The sequence below is a fragment of the Lagenorhynchus albirostris genome, chromosome 4 (assembly GCF_949774975.1).
Source record: "Lagenorhynchus albirostris chromosome 4, mLagAlb1.1, whole genome shotgun sequence".
NCBI classification, from domain to species: domain Eukaryota; kingdom Metazoa; phylum Chordata; class Mammalia; order Artiodactyla; family Delphinidae; genus Lagenorhynchus; species Lagenorhynchus albirostris.
The window spans coordinates 41,392,174-41,412,758 of record NC_083098.1 but is presented as its reverse complement, the minus strand read 5'-3'; the positions used below and the strand labels follow the sequence as shown (position 1 = coordinate 41,412,758).

General features: G+C 42.3%; 2 protein-coding genes across 6 annotated transcripts in view; one reads left to right on the top strand and one right to left on the bottom strand.

Annotated features, from left to right (window-relative positions):
- Positions 1-297: 297 nt before the first annotated feature.
- HNRNPDL (heterogeneous nuclear ribonucleoprotein D like) lies at positions 298-6,130 on the bottom strand. Of its 3 annotated transcripts, XR_009540271.1 has the most exons (9): positions 4,944-6,130; positions 3,982-4,150; positions 3,721-3,882; positions 3,102-3,233; positions 2,841-2,955; positions 2,145-2,315; positions 1,713-1,805; positions 1,236-1,340; positions 298-558 (listed from the first exon to the last, which is right to left on the bottom strand). XR_009540271.1 is itself a non-coding variant. In XM_060147944.1 (8 exons), the coding sequence occupies exons 1-7, from the start codon at positions 5,384-5,386 to the stop codon at positions 1,735-1,737; spliced, it is 1,263 nt and encodes a 420-aa protein (XP_060003927.1). In that variant the 5' UTR covers positions 5,387-6,130; the 3' UTR covers positions 298-1,340; positions 1,713-1,734. The 3 variants fall into 3 exon arrangements, 2 of the variants coding, with proteins under 2 accessions (XP_060003927.1, XP_060003928.1); XM_060147944.1 differs by having other exon boundaries at positions 298-1,340; XM_060147945.1 differs by lacking the exon at positions 1,236-1,340 and having other exon boundaries at positions 4,944-6,128.
- ENOPH1 (enolase-phosphatase 1) overlaps positions 6,094-20,585 on the top strand; it is a 35,764-nt gene continuing 21,272 nt past the window's right edge. The window contains exon 1 of one of the 3 annotated variants that reach the window (XM_060147946.1): positions 6,094-6,611. In XM_060147946.1, the coding sequence (XP_060003929.1) occupies positions 6,528-6,611 (84 nt within the window). In that variant the 5' untranslated portion in view covers positions 6,094-6,527. Of the gene's footprint in view, positions 6,612-6,959; positions 7,057-20,585 lie in introns of those variants that run through there. The other 2 variants (XM_060147948.1, XM_060147947.1) reach the window with 2 other exon arrangements.

Below are 20,585 nucleotides of genomic sequence, written 5' to 3'. Positions count from 1 at the left end.
TCACAACACTATAACTACGCCACAGAAACTTTCATGACAAAGTCTCCAGATACACAAAGAGAAAACAACATTACTTAAAGGTATGTGGAAGCCTCAGTTAACAGGGAAATGAATGAAGCCTTAGAACACAGAATACATCTAACAAAAAGAGAACAGAGTAGACACTGTAGCTGGCTATTTGTAAAGGACCACAGTTTCTCCCTATGGATCAACACTCCCTACAAAATAAACTGTGCCTTAATTATTGCTTATTTAAAATTACACTTTTACAGGGCTATTTAGTACCTGACGCAGAAAAACAATCACATAAGGAAGCATTTATTTGAGGTTTAACATGAAATCATACAAATAAAATTTGTATAAACACAAATCCACGTCGAGTCATAACACAGATAGCAAAAGACAAAGTAAAAACAAAAACTAATTGGCGGCTATATACAGTTGGACACAGTTGTGTCTTGTACACTAGAAAGTCTTTTACAAAATAATCATCTTAGATCAACAGAAGACCAATCTTCAATGTCGTCCTGCAAGATGGGTTACTTTAGCAATCTCTTCCTAAAAACAAAAACAAAATGGCAATTAGATTTGTGCAACTCTGACAAGCTTTCAAAGGTCCACTTTCATGAATTGTTTTAAGTTCTCACTTTATTCTTTTCTTCAATAATTAAAGATCACATGCAAATTCATTGGCAAAACGCAGTTCGGGTAATTAATAAATTCACCCTGAAGTTCCCAAATGATATTAAAATAAATTTACTTAGAAAATCTGGGAATGCAGTCTTCCCATATTCACAGGTTCAACTGTGCTAGGTTCAAGGTCTACTAGAAACATCTCTAGTAAGCCACGTACAATGCTATTACAAACATGAATTTCTAATAGGCTTGTATTACAAGAAAACAAATTTCGGTGTGCATATGATCTTTAATTTATATCCCAGATTTTAAAGTTCTTGTTTTGGTTTGTAGATTTCACTATTAGCTATAAAAAGAAAAAGCAAGCATTAAATCTTAAATGAACACTTAAAATGAGGCTCCACAATTGAAATACAACACTAAACAGAAGACCAAAATGATTAAGCTGTAAAAAGGCATTTATGTACTTTAACTCCTGTAAAAAACCATTTAAGTTAAGTTTAGACACTTAATCTTCAAAAAGATTAAAAAAGAAGCCAAAGTCTGAAGTTTTCCACTTTAATCTTTACGCTGGTACATGAAGTTGGAAGAGACCATACCACAGGACAGCGTTTTCTGGTGTATGCCTTGCGCTCTGCCCGCAACGTGCGACCCCCAGAGATAGACGTGGTCAGGGTGACACACGGCCTGCAATGAAGTTCCCGCTGGCGGGTACAAACAAGGTATAATGTCAGAGTTAGAAGACAACATTCCTGTTTTCCTTAAGTTGTACCCATTTCAGTACTTTACCTGTTAATAGTTCTAAAAAAGTTTAATTATTCCTCTAGACCACCTGGTACACAAAGCAAACAGAAAAACTCTTAAGTTTTTCTGTAATACTAAAGAAAGTGAGATAAAACTTTAAAGTTAAAGATCTATAGACACTTTAGGCAAAACAGGTTCATAAAGCAAGTAAAAAATTAACAATTTAGTAAAAACAGGCTACATGATATTTTGTTTTCACTTATTTTTCATTTGTCTATTGATCTTTAAATTAAATTAGAATTTCCACTGGTGTCTTGAACTCTTATACACACCTGTTTTCTCCAACGTCCCCTTTTAGTATGGCTGGTAATTATTTTGGTGGTTGCCACCCCCTCGAGATGCCTTGCCATAAGTGCTCTGTTGGCCTATTTTGAAAAAACAAAAGATTATGCTTAGCTTTTAATGAAATGGTTTCACTGTATATTTAAAAAACTATTAAATATGCAAAATCCTCCATGGCAATTAAAATAACCAGATATTTTAAAAGTCATTATAAACTAGTCACATATCACATTCTAGAATGTTTGTAATGACTGAAGTCTATCAGTATAAGCTCCCATGACTATTAAATGTCTCAAAAATTTAACTCCAAACACTTCAAGAAATAGAAAACACCCACACACACAGAGTCTCAGAATGGGATTGTACTTTAAACACTGAATTTTAGTACCATTGGTTTATGAAATTAAGTTAAATATTCTTACCACTGTAGTCTGTATATCCCTGTCCATATCCATAGTTCCCATAGTTATACCCAGTATAATCATAGCCGCCATAGCCACTATAGTTTTGATCACCACCATAGGCACTATTGTAATTTCCATATCCTTGATCATAATAGTTATTAAATCCTTGGTTCCAGTTTTGGCCCTGACCTGAAACAATGCACAATGATTGTTAGGAAACAACTTCTGACCCCCAATCCTAACATAAAATGATGCGTTCCTGTCCCTCACTCTGCAAATCTTAAAAAGGCAGAATGGATACCGATATTGCTAACTGACCAAGAAAGTATTATTACAGTTGGCATAAAAAAGGGGGCAGAAAGTCCAGTTGTGCCAGTATCAGGCTTCCGAAATTCAACGAAAAATCAGGACAAAGGAGAAGACAGAGTGTTTATCTTTAAAACAAGGACTCCTGCCCTAGAAAACCTATCAGGCCAAAGTGTTCCATGTAATCTTAATTACGTTTAATGGTGTTATTTTCCCATCAGTAATGACACTGTCAGAGTGGCCATTGTTTGAAGAGGTGAAACCAGTAAATACAAAAGCCCACCCACTAAGCTGAGCAGTTTCCATGTTGTAACAATTTAAATTTGGCTTCACTTTCCTATGGGCTTATTCATATTCCGCAGTTTATAGCTTACAGCATTGAGTCATTGCCCAGGAATTAAGTCTCACCTCGGCCACGACCCCTAGTACCACCTCGTCCACCAGCTGCAGCACCTCTTCCTCCTTTTTGTTGTTGCTGTTGCTGCCTATATACCTCTTTGGGTTGTGCAACTTTGATTTCACACTAAAAACAAAATTTAAAAAGCAAACAGAATTATTACCAATATTCTAATGTCAAGCCATTGTTTTTCTTCTCAAAACAGGTTGAGAAATTTCACTTTAAGAAAAGAAAAGGATATTGTTCATTTACTATAATCAAAATGGCTTTACCTTCCCAGAACCAATTTGATGATATCTGCTTTCTAACAATTTCTTTACTGGCTCTTCGTCTGTATATGTAATAAAACAAAATCCTCTTCTTTCATTTGTTTTTGTATCCATGGGAAGTTCAATATTTTCAATCTGAAATCAAGATACACACTCAAGGTCACCCACTAATGGTAAAAAGCTACCAAGATGTTTTAGAATGCCACAAGTCCTTTTCAAGCTTCAACATAACATGTCATTCTAACGAAATAACTTCTGTATAAACCACCGCTTTATTATCCACATGAAACTAGAGTGATGTGTTTCATCTATGGAGCACTGAAAACGGAGAGTAAAACCTTATTTAATACCATTTCTTACTCCACAGATGCCACTAGTTAATAAATCCAAACCCTAACCACACCAAAGCATCCTTCTTTTTGCTGAATTAGTTTCCATTAGACACTAGTTTCCATTATAACACAGAAAGCACCGATTAAGGTACGGTGACTGGAAGGGACTTGAGCAATAATTTAATCCCACCCTCATCCAACATTGAGTTTGCTCTGTAAGAACTGGATCAGGGATAAACATTATATAAACATATCATGAAAATACACGTAAACGTAAAAGCAGAGCGCACCTCTCCAAAGGCTCCAAAATATTCTTTAATTTGTTCTTCTGAAGTATCTGGGCTCAATCCACCCACAAAAACCTTTTTAGGGGGTTCCTTCCCTTTTAAAGCTTTGGCTCTTTTAGGGTCTATCAATTTGCCATCCAGCTTGTGTTCTTTCATTTCCAAAACCTAAAAGACAGATTTATTTAATCTGACAACATACAAGCAACCCTCTGAACAATTTGCAAGAAACACACAAAAGCACCACAATGCGAAACATGTTCCTACCTTATCAACACTAGCAGCATCTTTGAAAAGCACAAATCCAAATCCTCTTGATCTTCCAGTGACTGGATCTGTTTTAATTGTGCAGTCTACAACTTCCCCAAATCGAGACAAATATTCAGTCAGATCTTTCTTGCTTGTATCCCAGCTCAAGCCTCCAATAAACATTTTACTAGAAATAAAAGTTGTTTTTTAAGGTTAGCAGCAACTACAACGATTACTTAAATTCTGAAATTACGTTTACGAAATAAAAGTATAAAATAAGCATGGGGAAATACATCCTGATGTACAAATAATTTAACCCGTTTACAGACACACACGAAGACCACAAAGATCCCCAAGTTCCTCACTTATTCAAAACGGTGGACACCTTGCTCTCCTCACTGCACAATGCCAAGTTTAAACGAGGCCAACAACACATGGTAAAGATTGTTCCCGACTAGAAAATCCAACTTTCTATACTGATCCCACACAACTTAGGCTCACCGTCTTCCTCAACTATCAAGCCAACGTTCCACCTAAAAGAACTCATCATCAGACGTACTGGGAATCTGGGTACCAGTCGCCTACAGGTTCCCAAACCAGAAGTTCCCTAAATCCTCCCCCTGAAAACTGCGCGGAACCGTAACACAGACACAATGAAGAGGCGGCTGCAGCTGCAGCATGGGGCACAGCGCGGCCGGCCCCTCCCCCTCGGGACCCACGCGCGCCTGCGCAGTCGGGACACAAACGCCGCCGCCCTCCGCCTCCAACCCCTCTGCCCTTCCCCCACCTCCCGCGGGCCTCTCGAGTCACCGCCCCACCTCCGTTTCCTACTTTCCTGTTCCCTCCAACCTAGTGAGGCCCAACGGGCACGCGGGGAATCGACTTGGGGAAAGAACAGGGGCAGCACGCGGCCCCCGAGGGACGAAGGGGTGCATGCGGAGCGCTGGGGGAGGGGGGGAAAGAGGAGAAGCGTGCGGTACCCGTCATCCTGCTGATTCTTGCTCGCGTTGATCTTAGATCCCTCTGCAAATTCCTCTATGTTGCTGTACTCGTTCATGTCTTCCATAGCGGCTGAGTTATCGGCCGGGAGGCGCTGGCGTGCAATCCGTGTCGCGGCAGCAGCGGCGGCAGAACGTTGTATGGAGCTGGATTTAAAATGGCGGCGGAAGAGATCCGGGCGCCGCCTGCGCCCTCCCTTTATAGCCGCCCCACCCGCCAATCGGGAGGGCTGCTGGGCGGTGACGTGGCGCTGGGCCCGGCGCGCCCCCTGCCGGGCGGAGCTGGGAGCGAGCGAAGGGAGGAGTGGGGCGAGCTGCCGCGGCGCCCTCGGCCGCCAATGGGAGAGGCTGCGGGAGGCTAAAGTAGCGGGAGCGGAGGGGAACAATGGCGGCGGCACATGGGAAAGCCGGGGCGGGACCTCCATCGCGGCCCTTCCGCTGAGGAACGAGGTCGCAGGTGAAGGGACGCGGGCTTGGGAAAAGAGCGTCAGAAGAGAAAAACGAAGGGGCGAAAAGTCCTGGGTCAAAAATCCCGAGCAGCGTCACAGCCCCTCTTGCCTTGAGAGCCTTTGTCTCTGGCGTCCGGTCCAGCCCACTCCCAGCAAAGAGCCGTCAACCCCGCCTTTTTCCGCCCTCGGTCCCCCAGTGCGGAGCTGCTGCTATCGATTGGCACCGGGGCCGCGCTGCTCCGGAAAAAGGCGGACTGCGCCCAGCGCCGGTGGCTGAGGCGGCGAGCGCGCCCTGCCGTCCGCCGCGCGCACGCGTGTTTTGTCCTCGAGCTGGCTGGAAGCAGCCGAACAGGAAGCGGGCGCGCGTTGGCCCCTCCGGACAGCGGCGCGGCGCGGGGGCCTTTTCCGCTGCCGCTACAGGCGCGCGGGCCGAGGGGGCGCGGCGGGCCTCCCTAGCCGCTCGGCCGGAACCGGGGCCAACGCAGTTAGGCTGACCGGGATGCAAACGGCCTCTTTCGCTGGCTGACGGGAGGAGGGGCGCGGGCCCAGTCGGATTACTGTAAAAATGCAAAAGCGGAGGCCGTGGGCAGGGAGGGGGCTAGGTGCCGTAGAGGGCAAGGGGCACTCACATCCCCGGCGCGCCACTCGCGGGGCTCCCGTCTGCACGTGCCCCGGGCCTCTCCCGCTCGCTCAACCAGTCTGCGGAGAGCGCGCGCCCGCGCACCGGGCTCCCGCGTTCGCTTCTTTGTTCCCGCCCACGCGAGGCCCATTTTGACTGATCGGGTTAGAGGCCCTCTAGCGGCCAATCGACGTCGGTGCCATTACCTCTCCCCGCCCCATCGGAACCTCGCGAGGACCGCCCCATTTCCCTGCCCACGTGGTCTAGGCCTCCAGGCCCGGGCAGCTTGCGAGTTCAAGGTCCCTGTGCTGCGGGTTTCTCTATTTTCAGGGGCGCCGACGTGTCCTCTCCGCCTCGTGCGTCAGGCCGCGCGCGGTTGTGCGCTCCGGGACTCTTTTCGGGGCTGTCGGAAGCCCAGCACTTTGCTGGGCGCAGCCGGCACGGCCCTCCGCCCTCCCTACCAGTAGGCCGATTCTCGTAGTAGCAGCCGGTGGGGAAATGGTTGTGCTTTCGGTGCCTGCCGAAGTCACTGTGATCCTGTTAGATATCGAAGGTACCACAACCCCGATTGCTTTCGTGAAGGTGAGGGGCGGAAGGGAGCGGGGAAGTTAATTGTGCTTTAAAACAAAAATTTTTAACTATTGCAGACCTTGCACTAGAGACACGAGGCGTGGGAGAAACGATGTGGCTTTGCAGCGGCTCTGGGATGGGAGGAGGTAGTCTGCGGCGGATTGCGGGGATGCTTTTCCTCACCGTCTTCACCTTCCCGCGTCCCTGCCCTCGGTTATTTGCAGGTGGGAAGGGATGGAGGTGGTGGTGAAGAAGGGCCGAGGAGGGCAGGTACGCCGCAGCAAGGTGAAGCGTTGTGGGCGCCGCCCGCCGGGCAGGTGTGCGCCGCGTCGACTCGCTGGTGAGCTTCCGCCTTGTGGCGGGTTGGACCTGGCGTGGCGGCGGCCGCGATCTAGTGGTCCTTGAGGCTTCTAGTCTAGTAAAATGGGAAGGCTGAAGGATGAAGATGACTTTTCAGGTATCCCTGGTGATAGGCGGTAATGGTTGCTCTTGGCCCTTTCCCACTCCTGCTCTTAGTGGCCGAAATGCACACTGTATGTTACTGGACTAGGCTAGCAAACGTCTAGATTCCGTTCATTTTCTTCGAAAAACCATGGAAGCTTAAAGTTCTTACCAAAAGCCTTCCTCCTAGGATGTCAGTGCTAACCAACACTTGTCTATACCTAGTTCACAAACTTACAACTTTGCATTAGAGCGGGTTCCTTTTATATATATATTGTATTTGCCAGGATAAGTAAATATCAAATATTAATATAATTTTTTAAAGAATTCCTCGGGCCTGGTCTTCTCTTATTTGACTTCTAGAGGTTTAAGATAAAAGTATTCACTAGAAGTGCTTGCGTGCAGTAATAACCGAGAAAGGAGGGAAAGTACAAAGTAGGAAAAATAATAACTGCTTTCTTGTAGTTTTCAAAGATAAAAAGGATTCCTCATCTTTGTGGTTTATAGTCTACAAGTCACTATCTCCATTCTGGCTTTCTCTTGCTTGCCACTGTTATCAGGAGACCAGGGATAATGACAGGACAGGTAGTTGTTATATGGCATACGTAGCGTTCTTGGAAAGTTGATTTAGGGAGTAAGATACCTCATGCAAATCAATTTTGTAGCAAAACATTATGGGTCTCTTTCACCTTTTTTACCCACTATGTCTTCTGTAAGATGACACGAGCCACTTCTTGGAATCTTTGTTTATGAAAGACTTATCCTGAGATTTTTCTGAGAATAAAAATGCCTTGATGATCTAAATAGATTTTTTTTGTTTTTGATTTGTTTCTTTGGTTTTGTTTGGCTTGCGGAATCTTAGTTCCCCGACCAGGGATCAAACCCAGGCCCCTGCAGTGGAAGTGTGGAGCCCTAACCACTGGACCGCCAGGGAATTTCCAAATAGATTTTTTTTTTTTGGATTTGACACCAGACTGCCAAAAAATGATTCGGGGTCTTGTTTAAAGGGTAGTTTCTTGTGCCTTGTCCTATAATCTGTTATTATTTTTATTAATATTAATCTGTTACAATATAATCGTCTGTTAGTTTGTTATACATTAATTTACCAAAACCAGTGTTTCTAAAAGTATGTTCAGAAGAACATTATGTTTGTGTGGCTGTTTTTAGTAATTATGCAGAAAAGGTTTCCATTATTAAATCCACTTTGGGGGAATGTTCTATATGTATTCAACCAGGTTTCTTTATTGCACGCCTTCTCAGAGCCTTTATATCATGTACACACTTGCACACACACACACACGCACACACACACACTGTGAGCCTTAAAGAGACTAGCATGTCACAAATTTACTTGAACCAGAAAAACTTTTACCAGAGTATCTCTATCTTTTTGAACACTTTTTAAAGAGATGCTAAGTTATATGCTTCTTGGACCTCTGAGCATGGAGCTGGGAATTGGGCGATGTTTGTTCTACTTGGGCTTTATTAGTCACATTAGGTGTGTGAACTTGTAGCCCTCCTTCCTGTGGAATGGTGTAAGGAAACATTGAGTAATGTATACCTGCAGCTTGTATACTTGACTCATCCTCAAAAACTTGGTGAGGTGTGTGTACTCTTTGCATTTTACTGATAGGAAACTAAGGCTCTGAAAAATTGAACAGTATGCCTGGGATTTGAAACCAAATTGTCTGACTCAACTCTTACTCTTTCCATTATTGCACTCGATCTCTGAAATGGGAACCACAGTGCTCGTTCCATTTTCTTTGCCTGGCCTTGTGGGTGTTAAATGACACAGCTGGTATGAGAGCACTTTAATCAGTAAGAAGTACCATAAAAGTATATGGCAGCAAATTTCAATATACACCACCTCTAGGTGGTAGGTATAAGAGTGAGCCCTTGGAACAGAATAACTATAGTTGAGTCTCACTTTATCTGGGGGGTTGCTTCTACAGTCAGCGTACACTGTGAAAGTTGAGTATTTTCAAAAATTGCCCTTGAACTACCCTTAGGAAACCAGTTCTCTTTGGAGATTGATTCCGTCTTTCAGTAAGTCATATGCAGCCATTTTTCCTTCAGGGTTGAAACGTATCCCTGCTTCTTCCTTTGAGTATCAGAGGAAGTTGGTTTGGGATTAGGTGATGTAGATGAAAAATATATTGTGTCAAACTTTAGCCTCACAATGAACCATTCATGCTGTAAGAGACACTGAGGAACTGTCCAAGGGAACAGAACACCTTCATTGAGTAGAATGGCAGACAGATTGCCAGCTCTGGTTATGTGTTTTTTTTCCCTTTCTCTCTCTCTCTCTCTCTCTCTCTCTCTCTCTCTCTCTCTCTCTCTCTCTCTCTCTTTGCTGAGCACTTAGAGTTGAATGTGTATATGATGCAACTTAACTATATAAGATGACACTAACAGTGCTGGATATCTTATGGGATACCATAGAATCCTCCCAGTTTGGGTGCTCTGAGGACAGGCTGTTGCTCTATCAGGGCATGCCTTCAGCCTTTGGGCTCCGGGCAACAATAAACAATGTTTTTACTTCCTGCTATTATGTCTTATTTTCTTTGGTCAAATTTCTAGAAAGCGAAGGGTTCCTAGCTTGGATCATCTAATCAGTGTCACAACCAGCTAATTAATTTCTCATATGAATCAACTGATGCCTGGAGGGATATCTTTGTGAGGATCCTCACAATGTGTTGGGGACAGAGCAGCAATAGATGGTTCCCAGTGCATGCGAGTCCTCAAAGCCACCAGCCCACTGCAGGACGTGTGCCTCTGGAGTTTTTCTTTTCTTTTCAAGCGCTAACTTTGATTCTCTACAGTGGTGATCTCCCAACATTTTTTGGTCATGTACATCATCAGCAGAATTGGAGCAGGCAGGCACTACCAATAGAATTTATTGTGTACACATATTACTGTACTATTAAGTTGTAAAGTAAATTGGAATTTAAAGATGAGATTTAAATAAGTGTAAATGAATGTTATTGTATTCACTTCCCTTCTCCCCTTGAATCATCTTGCATGCACCTCACAGAGCCACTGCTTGATCTTTGTCTGTGTGATGTAATATTCATTTTCTGACTTTGTGCATTGTATTATTCCAGTGTTTTTAGTCTGTAAGCTATGAAATAACACCATTACCAGTCCTTGGGGTTATCCTGTCAAGAACCTTCAACTATTGTTTTTGAGTTGGAGAAAATGGTGTCTTGTTTCTGAAAACGCTCTATAATTTGGTGCCTTTCCTGCCATTACATGTCAAGTTAGTACATGTAACAACAGTTGCGGCAGTTATGTTCTGTGAAGTTACCGTGAACGCCATCTTAGCAAACACTGAATCATTGCCCCTAGAGAAAATGCAGGGTTTGGTTCCTGTGAGCCTCTGGTCACAGCATATTTGTCAGCTGATCAGTACATAACCTTGTTTTATGTGTGTTTCTGTTTGCCTTATCTAATATATATCGTTGATCCATTAACATTGAACTCACTGCCAGTAGCGCTATAGCTTATGCTTTAGCGAAGCTTATGTAACACATGTGTTTTCTCTGTAAGGCAGCTTTCTTGCCTTTAGGAACACTAGACAGCACTTTGCTTGGGGACCATTTTAAACTGCACACTCACCAACAAAAAGCACAAAATGCGAAAAATGTGGTGCTAAGTAGACCTTGAAAAGGGTACTTGTTTAAAATATGAGAGGTGAAATAAGGCAAAGCATCATATACTGGGAACATGTGCATCTGGTTTTTCACAATTTTAGCTGTTCTGCTCATGTATGTACCTGTCCTCAAAAAATTGGGAAAGTGCAGTGAGTAATGATTTTGGGGTTATAAATAAGTTTTAGTGAGTAGGAGAATTTGCAAATACAGAATCTTTAAATAATGAGGATTGGCTTCGTAGAGTAGTAGTTATAAGGATGGGCTTGGAGACTGCAAGTCTTGATTAGCATTCCGGCTCTTCCCTAAATGATCTATGGCAAGTTAGTTAATGTCTCTGAGTCTAGGTACATATTCCCTCAACTGTACTTTGGGGATATCCACCTCATAAGGCTACTGTGAACATTTAATGAATGTTTAGCCCTTGAAAAAACTTTATAAAAATAAATATATTTCCATCACTGTAAGGTCGGATCTTAACAAACGGCACCGCGAAACAGAGGAAAGCTTCAAGTGAACTTTATTAGGGAGCGCTCCCGGGCGAGGTTCACTGGTCCGAGAGAAAGGGGCCAGAGAAGTCGCACCCGGGCGAGGGTTGGGCAAGATTTTATAGGGGAAGAAGGGAAAGGGGTGTGGTGAATCTGGGAGGGCGCAGGGTATTCCTTATTTGGTGGTATTTTCGGGTATCCTGGGGGACCGTTAGTCCCGCCCCTCAAAAGGCGGGAAGGCTGGGCTGGTTTCAAAGTCCCCAGAACTCGGTGGTCCGGAATGTCTCCAGGGCAGTTTCTGGAACTGGGTGGTCCGGAGAATTTCGGTCTGATGCAACCTGTGAATCTGATTGTGTTCCCCTGCCTCGGGCCAGTTGGCCTTACAATCACTATTTCATCCACCATCTCAACAAATCTTGTCAGGAGTAGTGGGCAGGGGTACTAGCAGGGGCGGGGGCATGTTTTTCACTTATGCCTTAGGAAAACTTTTTGTGCCTGGAAATAAAATCTTTGTAATAATTAAGAACCTCTCATTAACTGAAAGTATGAATCTGATTAGAATATTTGTCCCTAAAATATAGTAAGTGGGTCATGGTGAGTACCCTTGCCAATGGCTCTTTGTGCTTCTCAGACTTGAATGTGTTTACAAATCATCTAGAGATCTGTCTAAAATGTAATTTCTGATTCAGAAGATCTGGAAAGGAACTTTTTTTTCATTTTTAATGACATTTATTGTTTTCTTTCTAATTTTACAAGCAATATGTGTTCATTGCAGACAATTAGAAATACATAAAAGCATAAAGTAAAAATTAACAATCACCCATAATCTCCACCCCCCCAGAGATAACCATTGTTTGCATTTTGATGCATTTCCTCCCAGTGTCTACATATTTTTTTAATGGAAGTATAATTGACCTACAATATTATGTTCCAGGTGCACAACATAGTGATTAGATATTTCTATACATTACAAAATGATCACCGTGATATGTCTAGTTACCATCTGTCACCATACAAAGATATTACAATATAATTGACTATATTCCTCATGCTAAACATTTCATCCTCATTTATTTTGTAACTGGAAGTTTGTACCTCTTAATCTCCCTCACCTATTTCACTAATCCCCCAACCCCCTCCCCTCTGGCAACCACCTATTTCTTCTCTGTATCTATGACTCTGTTGTTTTGTTATGTTTGTTCATTTGTTTTTTAGATATGTGAAATCAGATGGGATTTGTCTTTCTCTGCCTGACTTACTTCATTTAGCAAAATACCGTCTAGGTCCATCCACTTCACAAATGGCAAGATTTCATTCTTTTTTATTGCTGAATAATGTGGAACAGAACTTGATGCTGAATTTCGTACAGGTTCCCAGGTGATACTATGGTCCATGGACTGAACTCTGTAGTTAGGCTTTTTTTTTTCCTCTTAATAAATCTATTTTATTTATTTATGTATTGGCTGTGTTGGGTCTTCGTTGCTGCACATGGACTTTCTCTAGTTGTGGCGAGCGGGGGCTACTCTTTGTTGCAGTGCACAGGCAGTGCAGTGCACATTGTGGTGGCTTTTCGTGGCAGAACATGGGCTCTAGGCACATGGTCTTCAGTAGTTGTGGCACATGGGCTCAGTAGTTGTGGCTCTCGGGCTCTGGAGTGCAGGCTCAGTAGTTGTGGCACACGGGCTTAGTTGCTCCGCGGCATGTGGGATCTTCCCAGACGAGGGATCGAGCCTGTGTCCACTGCATTGGCAGGCGGATTCTTAACCACTGTGCCACCAGGGAAGTCCCTGTAGTTAGGCTTTATACAAATTCGTAAGTTCTACCTGTGCCGAGGTCTGTTAGCACTCCTCTTTTCCAGTGGCTCAGAGGAGGTGATAGAGCAGCCCAAGGGTGTAGGTGAATTAGGGGAGGTCTATCATTAACAGAACCAAAACCTCTCAAAAGTCAAGTAAATTGATAAAGGAGAGCAAGATGATGAAATAAACTGGTAGACAACAAACCATTAAGCAAGTGGCCACTTCCCCAGTTTTTGCAAGTTGTCTTCCAGAAATTGAACTGTAAAAACAACTTTCTTAATAATAGAAATAGAAAGGAGTTATGTGTACTTATAGGGAAGCAAGATAATAGGCCTGAAAATTCCTGACAGATCTCCAAAATTCCTCTGCGGCTCCCTCTTCTCCCTCACCATCTTATGTCATTTTATAGATAATTTGTTAGTAGAAACATTTCACTGAATGTCTGTACAACAGGGACCTGAAGAATAAGGCTCTAAGTGTCCTGGCAGATGGGCAGGTGAGTAGTGCCTTGCTTTAACCTGCTGTATTAGTTCCTGTGGCTGCTGTAACTAATTGCCATAAGTTTAGTGGTTTAAAACAGTACAGATTTATCATCTTACAGTTCTGGAGGGTCACAACTCTGAAATAGGTCTCAGTGAGCTAAAAGGAAGGTGTTGGCGTGGTGTGTCCCTTCTGGAGACTAGGGGAAAACTCTTCCTTGCTTTTCCAGCTTCTAGAGGCTACCCACATTCCCTGGTTCTTGGGCCCTTCCTCTGTCTTTAAAGCCAGCAGAGTAGTATCTTCAGATTGGTCCTTCACTCTCTGACTTTGACACTCCTACTTCCCTCTTTCACTTGCAAGGACTTTGATTATATCAGGCCCAACCAGATAATCCAGGGTAATCTCCCCATCCTGAGATCCTTAATTTAAATCATGTCTTTAAAAACAGCCCCTTTTGCTGAGTAAAGTAACATAGTTATAGGTTTTGGGGATTAGGAACATGTACATTTGAGGGTAGGGGGCAGTTTCCTCTCTGCCACACTTGGCTAGCACCAACATTTCTGACTAATAGATCCCTTTACAGGTTTTTGGCTACATCAGAGTTCGGCTTTATAGTAGCTCCAGTTTTGTCTTGAAATTTATTATTTATGGTACTGGATAGGATCTATAAATTTTTTTAAAAATTGACAGTTTTTTTTTTTTTTTAAAGATTGTGTTTCTCTTAAGGATTGTGGTGGTGTGGAGGTTGGTAAAGACAGTGTTTAAGGGACTGGAGTTTTACCTTAAAGAAAAAGATATTTGGCAAGGTTCGAACAAGACTAAGGGAAAAGAAGAGATCACAAACTGAATGTTCTGTGTTAGAAAATATGAATTAAGCAGACAAATCCTTGATCCTACAAATAATATTTATTTGAAGTAATTGAAAATCAAAATGATAAAGATATTGATTCAATTAACAGCAGAATCATGTTTGTATGCTTTTCTGACATTTGTTTAATGAATTTCTTTGGAATATCTTGATATTTTATGTTAAAGCACTTTTAGAAATAGCTAATACATTCTTGATTGTTTAACAATACTTGTAATTTACTCTTTTATGTTCTCTTATATTCTAACGATATATTTTGGAAAATAATAATCAAGAAATGTTGAAATTAACATTTTTTTTCTCATGAAAACGGTTATGTTAATTTTATGGTCTTTCTAAGAAGAGAGCTTGTGTTGTCTGATAGTATCTCCCAACTTTAGTTAAATATCCATTTGGTAAGTTTTATCATTCTGCTTTCAATATGAAACTGCTAGAAGACTACCCACAAGGGACAGCAACCACAAGCTTGCTTCCACTTGTGCTGTTTATTATTGATGCTAGTAACTGTAATTGTGTCATCTTCCCTGGCTTCATTCAGTCTAGGGATTTAGGCTTTTTCATCTTCAAGAATGGGGTAGTAGGATCTGTCATGCTTATAAGGTAGTGATGAAGATTGAGATAGAGTGCAAAAACCTTTGAAAAATATAAAGCCCTGTAGAAACACTGATTATAATGCAGGAAATATCAGACTGTTTGGTGGAGACAGAAAGTGCTTGTGAAGGGTCATTGTGGAAAAGGGGGAACTAACATTTACTGAAACCCGCTGTGATTACCTCCGCCTCTGTTCCTTATGGCCCTGGCCAGATATAAGTTAAGAACGAGATGCAGAACTTGGCTAACCTCAGAGAACTTGAGGAGGCACTGGAATGGCAGGACTGCCTTGATAAGTAGCTGTTGATGGGTTGATCAACATTCCCCAAACCTTCCCAGTTGCTCAGGATTCCTAAAGGGAGATATACCCATGGTGGTATGTGAGAGGAATTTTGTTGATTCAACTTGAGACAAGGGGAGGAGCCTTTGGAGAATCACTGTATTGGGTCTGAGTATATCATGAGGTAGATTAGAAAACACCTCCGGCCTTAATTTCTGGTCTCTTATTCGTCTACCGCCTTCCGTATCATGGCACTTGCATAATCTTTCCAGCCTAATCAATCTTCCCTTCTTTTCCCTCACATTTATTTGAATACCTATCATGTGCCAGGCTCTGCTAGGCAACCAAAATCCTTAAAGATGCTGCTGCCATCCTTAAGGAACCTAGTAAGGAAGACAGGAACGTTAACAGGTTGTCTTTGCACCATCAGAATCCTTTGTGGTTTCCTGTTGGCTCAAAGATAGTTTCAACTCCTCAACTTCAGTGAATTGGGTTTTCCAACTTTCTATTCCTCTATTTCTTTACACTTTTTTTTTAATAGCTGAACATGCCCATTTGGGTCATGCCACACTTTCGTGCCACCACCATTCCTCCAGCTTGGGATGTCATACTTTTTCCTCTCCAAGTGCAAGTTGGTTCCATGTACTTATTAATTTAAAACATATTTATTGTGTTAGGTTATGGGAATACACAGGCAAGACCTGCTTCTGCTTTCACAGGACTTCTGTTTAAGCAGGAATTTCAAAATCCTCTCTCTCCCTCCTTTGCAGGGCCATGTATTTGCCACTGTAGCAGATGCTGCCTTGTGGTGGTGTCTGTGTGTGCTGTCTTCCAGTGATGCTGAGAGAGCTCCTTAAGGGCAGAAAGCAGAGCCTGGCATAGTACTTGCACATAAGGCATTCAGCAAATGCTTGTTGATGGTGATATGATGCATTCCAGAATGGGCCTGGGAATGGCTGGTATTGCTTCTCCCACTTCTGCTATCCCTGCTATTTCAGATTTCCTCAAGGTGATACTTTTATCTTATTTGCACAGTATGCAATTTAACTGATGTATTTCTAGAGTCTCATTAGAATATTCATTGACCCAAGATTTCTAAAACCTCTTAGTTTTAGAGAAAGAAGTCAGTTAACAATGGAAATTAAAAACCATAAAAAAAATTTGATTAACAATTAAATTTAAGTATTTAAAGAGCTAAATATGTTATTCTGTGGAAACTTGTATCTGTTAATGTGAGCATAGAGGGAAGTGTTTTTTCCCCAAAATTTTTCCTCAAAAATTAATTCACACTTGTTATGAATTGCAAACATTACAGAAGATTTTAGTGTAAAGAATGAATGCCCTTTCTGCTCCTACCACCCAGCAATAGTCATTAAGAGTTTGGTGAACATTCCTCCTGATTTTTTTCCCTATGCATACAGTAAAGTCACTTAGATCCTTGAAAGAAATGTAGTCACATTGACCCCCAAAAAGGTACCAATTCTAATAAATAACCCCTGTTTTGAAAATACATAGATAAGCCTTTATCTTGCTCAGATAAACTTTTAAAGGATATCCTGTGTTTAGCTCTGAAAAGTCCTACCTTGTCTGATGGTTCTTAAAATTTTCCATCCTTACAGCTCACCCCATGTCACCCCTTCACTAAAAAAAAAAAAAAAGTATTCTTTTTACAGTAAAAGCTTATTTTTGTATAAAACTTTAGATTTTCACATTTATTAACTCACTTAATTTTCAAAATTGGTTTTGGTTCAGGTAGGCGTCATAAGAGGGGTGGAAGCCAAGCCACCCTGACCCTCTTGCACCTGGTTCTCCATCACCTTTCTGCATTGTGTGGAAAGTTGGTAGCTCTGTCCTCAGAGGCCCTACTGGAAACTCATTGGACCCTTCCCAGGGGACTCCATTTCAGAAGCATGGATTTCTTTTCAAACACAGAATTCTTTAATACAAAAAGGGTTCTTTGTCTTCTGGGTATGTACGTGAGCGGTTCATTTCTTAACTTGATTTTCTTTTCAATGATTCATTATGTGACATTCTAACAAGTTCCTTTTCTTAAGTCTAAAAAGTGTGGAGCTGATACCCTTTACTGAGTAGAGAGAGACTAGCACATGTGGTTTGGAAACTAGTGGTAATCCTGGCAGTGGGGCCTGGGTGGGACTTGAGAGAGGAGCTCATGGTTAGATCGGCGCTTGGCAGCTAACGTGGTGTGCTCCGAGAGGCTGGCTGACTCCTGCCCCAGACCTTGTGTGGGTCCAGTAAGCTAATTAGATCCCTTTTCCTGGGATGATCGGGTTCTGGGGATCTGACTCTTCAAACTAAAAAAAAAGACCTGTTTGATAAACTATAACCATAGTTTCTTAATTTATGCTTAACTTTTATGTGCCTTTGTGAAATGGAGGAAATATGGGCACTTGTTTCATAGAGCTGTTATGAGGATTGAAATGACATAATTCAGGCCATTCATTAATCAATTCATTGAGTAAATTTGGAGTGCCTTGGGAACAGTGGCAGATGTGAGAAGTGATAAGATTCTGGATGTATTTTGTAGGTAGGGCTAACTCATTTGCTGATGAATTGGTTGGATGTGGCATGTGAGAGAAAAAGGAGTCAAGCACGACTCTAAGGCTTTTGGCCTGAGCATCTTGGCAGGATGGAGCTGCCACTTACTGAGCTGGGGGAGATGTGGGAGGAGTAGGGTTAAGGGCTAGAAGCAAGAGTTGAGTTTCAGACATCCAAGTGGAGATCTGGGGTAGGCAGCTGGAAAAAAGCAGTCTGGAGTTCAGGGAAGAGGTCCAGGCTAAAGCTATGGATTTGAGGGTCATCAGCAACAGATGGTATTTAAAATCATGGATTAGATGAGATCACTAAGGATTGACTGTAGAATGAGTGCCTGGAATAGTGAGGGCTTAGTCAGTGTTGGCAGTTATTCCCACTATTACTACGATTACTCATATTATTCCTACTTATTAGAACTGTTACAGAACTGCCAGGTGAACCAAAATCTCTCATTCTTTTTAGTACAAATCTCTTTGAGAAAAATGGTATTAGAAGTTTCTGTAGAGAATATATTATCAGTATCCAGGGATTTGGATGATCCTAATGAGTTGTGCTCCCCGAAGTCATTCACCCCCAGAGCTGGATAGGCTCAGGCATTAGAATTCAGTAGACCTGGGGTTGAGTCTAGGCTTTACTTTGTACCAGCAGTGAAACCTTTTTTTTTTTTTTTTGGACAATAAAATGATTTTCTTTTATCAAGCAATATTCTGTTAAAATAAAACAGCATTCAAGGAATTTAATGTAACCCAGTAACATACTTCATATTAGCATTCACCCTTAAAACATGTGGCATTATTATACAGTCTTCAAATGTACATCATAGTCATTTAATCTGTCATGTCTTATTAGAATCTGCTTTCAAAAACGGTGATGTTCCTAATTGGAAATACAATATTGATTATACGATGAATAAGCCAGCTGTAGTGGGCTGAATGATAGCCCCCCAAAAGATATCCATTTCCTAATCCCTGGAACCTATGAATGTTAACTTACTGGAAAAAAGGAGTATTGACAGAGATGGAGAAATCACCCTTGATTATCTGGTGAGCCCTAAGTTCAATGCCAAGCGTCCTATAAGAGACACAGGGAAGATAGATGCACAGAGAAGGAGGAGGCAGTGTGAGCACAAAGTCAGAGATTGGAGCGATGCAGCTACAAGACCAGAAAACGGAAGCGGCGAGGAATGGAACCTCTCCTGGAGTCTTTGAAGGGAATCAGGCCCTGTCAACATTATGATTTCAGGTTTTTGGCCCCCAGAACTGCAAGAGAATGTTTATCTGTTTATGTTTATCTGTGATGTTTATGTGATGTTTATCTGTTGTTTTCAGCCTCACAGTTTGAAGTCATTTGTTACAGCAGCCATAAGAAACTAATACAACACTATTTAAGAGGTGCTTTTGGGCTTCCCTGGTGGCGCAGTGGTTGAGAGTCCGCCTGCCGATGTAGAGGACATGGGTTCGTGCCCCGGTCCGGGAAGATCCCACATGCCGCGGAGCGGCTGGGCCCGTGAGCCATGGCCGCTGAGCCTGCGCGTCTGGAGCCTGTGCTCCGCAACGGGAGAGGCCACAACAGTGAGAGGCCCGCGTGGCAAAAAAGAGGTGCTTTTTTCAAGTTTAATTATTTTTAAACAATATGAATGATAAATAAGAACTTTAAAGAGCTCTCCTTTTTTTTTTCCATGGGCAAACCACATACATTTATTTGATTGGATTTTAGATTTTTGATTTTTCAGATCAGCCTCTTCTATTAAATAGCATCATGATTAAAAATGTACAATAGACTAAGATGCAGTCTGGAAGACGAACATATAAAAAGGAAAATAGAGATCACCATATCTTAACCATTCGGTAATTGCTCAACAGTTTAGTGTATTTTGTCCTAGTATATGTGTTCTACATATATATTTTCTGAAGTTGACCCTATTCAGTATAGAGTGAAACCTTTTTGAGCCTCAACTTCTTCATCTATTCAAAGGGGTCACCTTGCAGAGATGACAGGTGGATTCAAGGAAGTAAATGTCAGTTTCTTCCCTGTCTTCTCTGCTCATAGGGACTTGGACTCCATCCTAGAGCCAGTCAGGGTTCCCTCTCTGCAGCTCATGAGATACTGGTATTCTTTCTGTCTCTGTGCTTCTTTTTAAAACCTTATGCCAACTACTAGCCCCTTGTAATGATAACCTTCCTTTGTGAGATGTGAGTCATTGCAATTAATTAGATTATAGTTTATCTTTCTTGAATTACAGTTTAATCTTTTTTTTTTTTTATTGTGATACGCGGGCCTCTCACTGTTGTGGCCTCTCCCGTTGCGGAGCACAGGCTCCGGACGCGCAGGCTCAGCGGCCATGGCTCACGGTCCCAGCCTCTCCGCGGCATGTGGGATCTTCCCAGACCGGGGCACGAACCCGTGTCCCCTGCATCAGCAGGCGTACTCTCAACCACTGCGCCACCAGGGAAGCCTGAATTACAGTTTAATCTTCTTAATGTGATTTAGAAGACACTTGTCTTATGAGCAACACATTTTATTAATTCTGTTTGAATGCAGATGATGAAATCTAATGTTCATTCCTTAAACGCTTCAGCTTTCAAAGGGGAACGGTTATGTCTCTGCTTACCCCTTGAAAATAGGGACAGCAAAGTTATAATTTCTGAGCCCCTGTGGCCCTTTGTAGCAGCCAGAGCACCGAAACTTCTTTTTGGTAGCTCCTAGTATGGTCTTCAGGAAGGATATTTAAGGAGTAATTCTAATACCACAACTGCTGAAGCACTCTGATGGATGGCATGAGCCACTCCAAGAAGTAGTAAATTTTCCATTGTTAGAAGTGTTCAAGCAGGTACAGATT

Bases quoted from the DNA above. Each gene is read 5' to 3' on its own strand.
- HNRNPDL (XM_060147944.1), bottom strand. From the start codon at position 5,386: ATGGAGGTCCCGCCCCGGCTTTCCCATGTGCCGCCGCCATTGTTCCCC. The intron at 3,234-3,720 runs GTGCGCTCTGCT...TCTTGATTTCAG, and splicing joins ATTTTGGAGCCTTTGGAGAG to ATTGAAAATATTGAACTTCC. The intron at 2,956-3,101 runs GTAAAGCCATTT...TTTTGTTTTTAG, and splicing joins ATCAAATTGGTTCTGGGAAG to TGTGAAATCAAAGTTGCACA.